This window comes from Hibiscus syriacus, unplaced genomic scaffold (genome assembly GCF_006381635.1).
Source record: "Hibiscus syriacus cultivar Baekdansim isolate YM2019G1 unplaced genomic scaffold, ASM638163v2 tig00002237_pilon, whole genome shotgun sequence".
NCBI classification, from domain to species: Eukaryota; Viridiplantae; Streptophyta; class Magnoliopsida; order Malvales; family Malvaceae; genus Hibiscus; species Hibiscus syriacus.
Genome location: NW_024061918.1, coordinates 15,122,141 through 15,130,764, shown reverse-complemented (window position 1 = coordinate 15,130,764; position 8,624 = coordinate 15,122,141). Strand labels below are relative to the sequence as shown.

At 34.1% G+C, this 8,624-nt stretch overlaps 1 protein-coding gene across 1 annotated transcript; it reads right to left on the bottom strand.

The window, feature by feature from the left end:
• Positions 1–639: 639 nt before the first annotated feature.
• On the bottom strand, positions 640–7,005 carry LOC120143025. The gene is made up of 13 exons (XM_039157454.1): positions 6,930–7,005; positions 6,251–6,349; positions 5,735–6,094; positions 5,534–5,643; positions 5,222–5,305; positions 5,076–5,124; positions 4,876–4,967; positions 4,199–4,328; positions 3,842–3,924; positions 2,231–3,765; positions 1,886–1,993; positions 1,071–1,795; positions 640–964 (listed from the first exon to the last, which is right to left on the bottom strand). The coding sequence occupies exons 2-12, from the start codon at positions 6,341–6,343 to the stop codon at positions 1,323–1,325; spliced, it is 3,117 nt and encodes a 1,038-aa protein (XP_039013385.1). The 5' UTR covers positions 6,344–6,349; positions 6,930–7,005; the 3' UTR covers positions 640–964; positions 1,071–1,322.
• Between the last annotated feature and the right edge of the window lie 1,619 nt (positions 7,006–8,624).

Here is an 8,624-nt window from a genome sequence, read left to right as displayed (position 1 = left end):
GTTTTGACAAGTGAAGAGGGAGCAAGGGAATACATTCAGATATAGAGCAAGCTCCTAGTTGCCGCTCACTTCCTCAACAAGATAAGTAAATGCAGGTATTGAATTATTATTTGATATTTATGATTTAAAATTTATATTTTATAATTTAATTATTTTAATATTATTTTTTATTTAGGATTTTTAATTTTAATTTTAATATTTATGTATAAAATTTTAAAGTTTATAATGTATATTTAAAATTTAAGGTTTGACATTGCGCATAAAAAAATTTCAAGGGAAAAAAACACGAATACTAGTGTAGTTTTATTTTCCTTAAAAAATATACAATGTAAATAGACGAATCTTAATATATTGTCAAAAATCCCATAAAAGATTAGTTGAATTAAATTAGCAGATTGAGTAATTTCAAATCTTAATATTTTTTTTGAAAAATAACAATCTAAGTTGATATAAAAAGAATGTTCAAGTGAAGCTTAAATAATTATAGAACTTCTACTCTCTTCTTAAAAACAAATACTACAAAGTGCTAAGATAGAAATGGAAAAGGAAAAGTATTACTTGATTGTTCAAATTGTTGTTTCTTTGCTATTAGTATAAATATGGCTTGAAACAAAAAGGAAAAGTGAGATGAGACAGAAATGAATCTGACTCATGTATTCATGGGGGCTCAGCTAACAGACCACTGTAAATCCTCCATATCTCAAACAAAATATAACTCTTTTTACAGTTTACACCATTAGTGTCGTTGATATCTGAACACAAAAGTAAATTCGGATTGCAGTTGAAATCTATTTAGTTCCATCACCATATATTTTACTTCAGGGGTGGCATTGGCTGAGGAGAGGACCATCCTGCCAGTTTGTATACGGCTAGCACTCATGCGGTGCGACAAAATTATAACAGAAATACCCATGGCAGAAGAGCTCATTTCACATGTGCATTTTTTATCTGCCGAAACCTCAATCTATATTAACACAAGATATGACCTTATGAAGCATCCAAAAATATGCTCGAGTAAATAACTACAACCAGGGAATTATAATAATTAACTTGAAATAGTTCAATATTACCAGCTTGTTTGCAGGCACCGTCATTTTGGCCTGAGTTGTTTGGAGTTTGATACTTCATGAGGCTGCCAAAGGAGGCCAAGTTAACAGGCCATCACCAACATGAGGCCAAGACACCACAAACTCATTCTCTCATTTTAGCATTGTCAAGCAAAGAGTTGATTTCAAAAACAATCACATCCAGAATGTTCTGTCACATAGATCACCCATCTTGTACTTTGAATCTTCATAACCATAATAGAACTAGTTAAATCCCTATCTCTCGTTTCTGAGCAACTCAGCCATGCCAACATTGTTTCCACCCTGGACTTCATTCCAACCATCCCAAGGACCGTTTGACATATGTGAATTCCTCGACTGTTGAAGTGACAACTGTGCATATTGGGATATGTTGTTCACTTGTGATTGATCCATTACCCTAGAAGAAACTCCATAGGAGTCATTAAGAGAAGAAAAGCTATCCCCAACATCATATCTTAGGTTCTGATGAGGAGAAAGAGATCTCTGCCTCAATAGTTGAACTCTGGCCTCATTTTCGTAGAGACCCAACTGTGGAGGAAAATTTGATTGCATATCTAAGCCTGAATTGTTGAGCCCTCCCTGAAGTCTACCCTTACCAACTGCCAATATTGCTGGATCCATAAATTCTATATCTCCAACACCATCAATACCACTACTTGCTGGAGCCTGATAAGAGTTTCTTAACAGGGACGAAGTGTCCAAGTATCCTAAAAGGAAAAGAAAAACAAAGTTGGCATCAATTTGCTGGCAATGAAACACCTAACGATCACAAGCCAAATAATAAAAAGTGAACCTACCTGATGTGTCAAAACTGTGGTCTACTCTCCCATTAGAGGAAAAGCCGGGAGGGGGTTCCCTGCTGGGAACAGAGAATCCAGGTGGTGCTGACACTTGAGCTCTTGAAACTGCATGTAACATTGAAAATTCAGAAAACAAAACGACAAGATAAAAAAGTTAAGAAAAAAGAAAAAAACTAATTTATATTTAATGATGGTAAAGATCAAATTATGAGCAAGCTTGTGGCATTATTAAAATTTCAAAGAAAACAGATAACACTCAACATTCTGACAGCAAAAGTAAAACTTTAAGTCCGTACGAGCATTGGCCTATAATAGAGGCAGAGTAATTTCACGGAAACTCACCAGAAAGCTTATTAGAAGAGAACATTGAAGGGTTGCCTGAAAATTTGTTGTATTCATCAATGTTACCTGGAGGTAACCCATTAGAACTTCCAAACTTACTCAGATAGAGATCCCTGCTTTCAGCAAAATCTTGGCTTAAAAGCTGGTTCTGTGGCATTTGGCCAAAAACACTACACAAGGACTCAATATCAAAAGGATGATATTCAGAATCCTCCTGTCTTGCAAATGAGAATCTGGATTGATTGTTATTCGGAGCCTTCCCTGGACTAGAAAATTTGAGAGAACTAGACTGCTGCTTGGCAGTGTCACCCATCAATTTAGCCAAGTTCTGTGGCGATCTTAGGGACTCATCCCATGTATCAAAATCTAGCGACAATATGTTTGAAATTATGTTGTTCTCTCCTGTTTCGTCTTTGGCAACTATGTCCTCAGCATTACCAAGGAATCTTCCCATTTGTTTCATTTTCCATTGATTTGAAGGCGGAACATAGCCTTCTGTGGTAATACCAGAACCAATACTATTACTCATGTACTTCCCAGGGTACCCATTAGATAAAAACGAAACACCGGATCCATGGAACAGTAAACCGTCACTAACTTTGTTATCTACGAAGGCTGTATCAGCATTCAAATTAACAGCGTCAAAAGAATCATCATATTGAAAAGAATCGGACCTAGAATGATTTGATAAATGAAGTGAAATTGGTGAATTAGGCATATAATTTGGCCGGTTAATAACTTCTGGATCTTTGAGTCTTTGATTATCAAAAGATAATATGTCCTCTTCAACTTCAGAACTTGTATTCACCACTGCTCGAGTTTGAGAATCACTTCCCCAATCATAATGCCCTTTTGAAACAGACACACTATTGGGGAATGTAACAGATCTCCCAGCGGCTGCTGAATTTAAAGGTTCCTGATAGTTCTCAGTATAACACTGTTGTAACCCCTGACTACTGGAAGAGCTGCTTGATCCATGGACGGAAGCTGAACTGCTAGGTCTAACTACATTGGAATGTCCACTTGAAGCAGTCTTATCTAAGGTCAATGATGAAACATTAGAGCATAAGCTCTGTATCTTCTCATCAGTAGACGAAATACTCCCTACTTTCTCATTGGATGTAATAGAAGACTTCTCAGAGTGGGCAAAGATGGAGCTTGTAACAGTTGATGGTATATTAGTGCCCTGGTCATTATAATTGGATGTCGGTGGAGAAGATACTTGCCTGTTAAATGATTTAGAGGCAGGAACCCCTTCAGGTGAAATAGGCTTCTCTAGTGCAGTAGTTTGACCATCTAAAGCACCATTATGTCTCAAGGGCTTTAACAAATCAGGTTTACCCTTCATATGCATAGCATGGATCTCCTCAGAAGGTTTCTTTACAACGTCATCATGTACTGCACTAGACCGATTTATGCTCATTACTGCAGATAAAAATGGTGGTGTGCGGCTAATTGTATCATATTTCTGCTTAGAAGGTCCATTTGAGCATGATAAAATGGCTGATTGTAGCTGGTTTAAAGCACGAGTTCCCCTAGAAGAATGTTCAGATTTTAAGAATCACAAATTAACACAACAGAAGGGTATGAAAACAGCACAAAAAGACATACCATGATGCTCCAGCAGGAAGTGCAATAGATCTACCAGGGCTTCCATTTGAAGGAAAATCTTTTTGACAGCTTGATATTTTATTCTGTATAAAAATCACAATCTAAGTCAGGTACAGGAGCCAAGGTCAACATACATGTTGCTTTAAACCATTTCCATCCCCAACTCCGCCAACCCACTCACCCTATCATTTGAAAATTTCTTATTTCAATGACTCAAGGCAAAAACAATCACCCTACTAAGTGTTTCTTTGAACAAATTCAGCCAGCAATTATGCTAAATTTAACTATTCCTAAATTATTAGTGTAATAATATAACTTCCTGTTGTTTGTTTTGGGAGCTCAACGACATGAACTTACATTTAGAGCACTTTTAGAAATGGATTTTGCTGTAGAAGAATTGTTGGGGCAATAATCATCCACTGGGGGAGGTAACATAGTCCCAGCACGCTGTTGCGTATTGTTTGTTGTACCAGTTATTTGTTGAACCCTACTCATTTAAACAACTAAGTTTATTATCAACCAAAAGAAAGATATTACACAAAACAAAAGGAGACCTGGAATACACAAATAGAATTGATAAGTTGCAATAAAAAGTTAAAAACAGAAACAACAAATTAATATATTGATTTGAGAAGAAAAAAAATCCTTTGAGACCATTATCTTAATAGTGAGGTATCCATATGACAGAAATAAAATAGGGCTGAATAGAAATAAAAGCTCTCAATAATGTCCCTTGCAAGATAAGCTCTCCAATAATTAATGGCATTCTATCTTCCTAGCCTTACAACTTGGGTATGAGATCTCACTCTTTTGAATGGGCTACAACAACGGTAACATATGAATACGACAGCTCTAATTAGATTTTCTAACAAAATGAGATTGATGTGATATCCAATGCACACATGCATTTATATGAAACACAAAGCATTTACAAGTTGGATTTCTTTATCTAATGTTACACATAAACTCAACAAAAATGAAGTAAATTAAAAAAGAAAAAGAGATGATGGCAAGCATACTCAAAATGATTATACCTTGAGTATGCAGATATGATCTCATCTTTGGTGAAACTATCCTCTTGAGAACCAATCTCGTGCAAATATAGACAATCAGGATTGCTGCAAGGCTGAAACCCCAAAAGAAAATCTTCAATTACATTTAATACATTAATTTCTATAATAAATAGAAGTTTCAACTCATTCAAAAATGAAGAAAAAATCACTTTTAAACATACCATATTTCTCAGCCATGCATGGCAGTACTTTGTTGTACCAAAGCATGCCCTGAAACATATATTCCAAGTATTAGAGATGATAACCAGAGTTACAACAATGCATCCAACCACAATAAAAGAAAAACTTCAAAAGCAAGTTCTCATACTTTAATGGTCTACCATCCAAGACAAATACATGTACAGATTGGATACAACGAATTGCTTCCTCTTCTTTTGAGTAAGTAATATATCTGTACACAGTAAAAAGGAATATAAGTTGAAAAAGATATATACCAACAGCAGAGAATCACCAAAGAGACAAGGCGGCAAAATCTACAATATAATAAAAACAGATTTTCCCTTCTGAAGAAACCTAAATACATGAAATAGATTGCTCCTATTGAAGTTTTAACAAGCAAAACAATAATGTCTGAACAATTGGAAAATTTGAAACCTATACAAAATATTTCTGAACTTACACACTACATGTATTATTTGGAAATTGCTGAATGGCACCAGCTGCTGTCCTAGACAAAGATGCTTTTAGAACTTTCCCATATTGACCAAAATATGCTCGACCTTGGAGAAGCTGCACAAAAGAGAAACAGGTTTAGTTATCTTCATACAAGTATAAAAGTTAGCTCGAAAATGTACACACACAAAGATTAGAAAGAGTGTACATCTTCATCTGCCAGATTAAGTGGCAACCCAACTATGTAAACAAGATTTCTTTGAATAACTCGCACACTGCTCAGTTGCTTCCTTCCTTCAGATGATTTAATCTTTGCCTTTTGTGACTTTATTTTTCTATCAAAATTAATTTCAGCAACCAGCCTGCGAAGGAGGGGGTGTAATATATATGAGACAAAGGCAAGTAAACATTGCAATATTTTTAAAGAGTGGAAGCTTGACCTCTCACGGTTAGAAGCCGTCCGTAAAATTTTTTCTTTATCATAAGCAGCACGACAAGCTGGGCACCTTCCCTCGGCTTCATCCTTCTCAGCCATTTCCATTATGTGATGCCAACACCAAACACATATCTGCCACGGAGGACAATAGAAATTAGGCCAGATGACGCACATTAATTACCCACCATTTTCCTATGTTCTCATTTTTATCATATTTTACAACATTTTTCTGACTGAAGTTGTCAAACAAATGAAAAAAGAAAAATGAAAGAACAATATGCACCAAACCTCGTAACCACATTTGCAAGGTTTCAGTTGCTGATCAGTCAAATCCATCTCCTCCGCACAAAGGGGGCACGTCTTTTCTCGGACGTCACTCATGATTGCCTGAATCCCCAAAACAAAACAAAACAAAAATCACATAATAGAAAATTCCTAATAATAAGGGCAGACATCACTGAATCCTCAATTGAAATACAAACGGAATCAATAAAAATTCTTCACGGCATCATTTATCATTTCATTACAATGATCAAACCCCTAAGAAGAAGAAAAATTAAAAGCAAAATCCAACAGTTAATTTAGGTAAATCGCAAATCCAACACCAGAAATCCCCATTCCCCACTTCAATAATATAAATGTCAAATTTCCAGGAAAAATTAAGTGATCACCAAAACAAATCTCGATCGCTTACTAGAGAAATATATCAAAGCTTCCTAATCAAATAACAAACCAAATTAACAAACGATCGAACTCCCAATCAAATATGCAATTGTCAATTGCATAAATGAAATACAATATATCAAGAAGAAAAGAAACAGACAAAAAGAATAACCAGTACTTTGTAAATTTCAGAATGGGTAACATGAATCAGGGATCATCATGACAAAACTAAAAGACAGGGAACGAATGTCAATATTAGAAAATTAGGGTTTCGGATTAAGAGATAGCGAGAGAGATGACTTACAGTTAGTTAGGGATCGAGAAGATGACGAATCTGTGAAGATGAGATTGTGCGATGAACAACAAAAACAACGAAACACGACAAAGAAATGTGTGGAATTTTTTTTAATAGGGGAAATTGAATAGAGAGAAGAGAGACCCTTTTAAAAAAAAATAACAATAATTTCTTTATTATTAATTAAAAAAAATACTTTCAATGAAAATTGGGTATAATTTTAGGGTCAATATGTAAATAAAAATAAATAAGGAAAAAATGATAAGGGTAAATTACACTGTTTTTATTAAACTTTATTCTCTCTCCTATTTTGTTTATCGTACTTTTAATTCTTTTATTTTACGCACTGAATTTTACAGATTAAATCATTATGCTTATTCAGCTGTTAACTTTTTGACGATGTTATGATGTGTCATTTTTTATTACTATTTAATCATCAATTACACTATTTCTCACTGAACTTTACTTTCTTTCTTATTTTGCTCACCTAACTATAAGATAAAAATAGAAGGTGGTCGGATGCCACCGTCTATCGTCGTTGATGGTTGTTGTTCAGTCTCAAAATTAATGGGTCAGTTCGTCTTGACTCCTTGATTCCGAATCTGGTGGTTGTTTCACCCGAAAAATATCCTAAAATCTATGAATCTCGAGTGAAACTTTTCGTCTTCCTCATTTTCAATCTTCGATTCGTGGACTTGGAATCAAGTTCTGACAAAATGAAAGTCGAGTTCGAACTCAATGTGTCGAGGCGAATCGACCAATAAAATTTGAGGCCGAATGGCCACCATCTACGGCGATCAACAGTGGCATCTGACTACTTTCTGCTTTTATTTTATAGTTTGGTGAATAAAATAGAAGAGAGTGTAAAGTTCAGTAAGAAACAATGTAATTTACCCTTTATATTTTTAATTATTTTATATTAAATAATAATAATAATATAACACATCATCATGCCGTTAGAGATATAAAAATATAGTGAGCAAAATGATTCAAACTGTAAAGTTCAGTGAGTAAAAAAAAATTGTAAGTACAATAAACAAAATAGGAGAGAGAATAAAGTTTAGTAAGGAACAGTGTAATTTACCCTTATATTTTTTCTTCTTTGGTTTTATTTACCTATTGACCCTAAAGCTATACCCAATTTTCATTCAAAGTATTTTTTTTCTTTTTTAAATAACAATAAAGAAATTGTTATTATTTTTTTTTAGATTTTCGGGTACAAACACTAAAATTATTAAAAGTGTGGACGTTTAATATTAAATGGTTAAGAGTTATCTTTGAATAGATATGGTATTGTACTTATACCAGATTAATAAAAAAAAGTGATTTTTTTGTTAAAGCTTAAAAGTAATACTCCATTAAACTATCGTACTTTCAATTTATCCAAAAACAAATGTAGAATTTTAGCCAATTAAAATGTAAAACGTGACATCATACTTGTATATACCAACACGTGGAGCACTATTATTGGATGTCAATGATTAGCAAAATTTCAACACCGTTAGCATTGTGGCTAAAATGAAAAAAATTTGACATAAATTTTGATTAAAAAAATTAGTTACCTTAGTAAATCTTATTTTTATAGGGTCACTGTTTCTGTCATTAAATATTGTCAACTTTCTATTGTTAGTTGTTACTCTTGAATTTTCAGTTATTATGGGATTGGTTCACTGTCTTTTCGATTTTGTTGGTTTTTTTCATCAA

Coding starts and splice junctions, on each gene's coding strand:
- LOC120143025 (XM_039157454.1), bottom strand. CDS start 6,343: ATGAGTGACGTCCGAGAAAAGACGTGCCCCCTTTGTGCGGAGGAGATG. Junction 3,925..4,198: donor TTTCTAAAAGTGCTCTAAAT/GTAAGTTCATGT, acceptor ATTTTTATACAG/AATAAAATATCAAGCTGTCA. Junction 1,796..1,885: donor CCACAGTTTTGACACATCAG/GTAGGTTCACTT, acceptor TTTTCCTTTTAG/GATACTTGGACACTTCGTCC.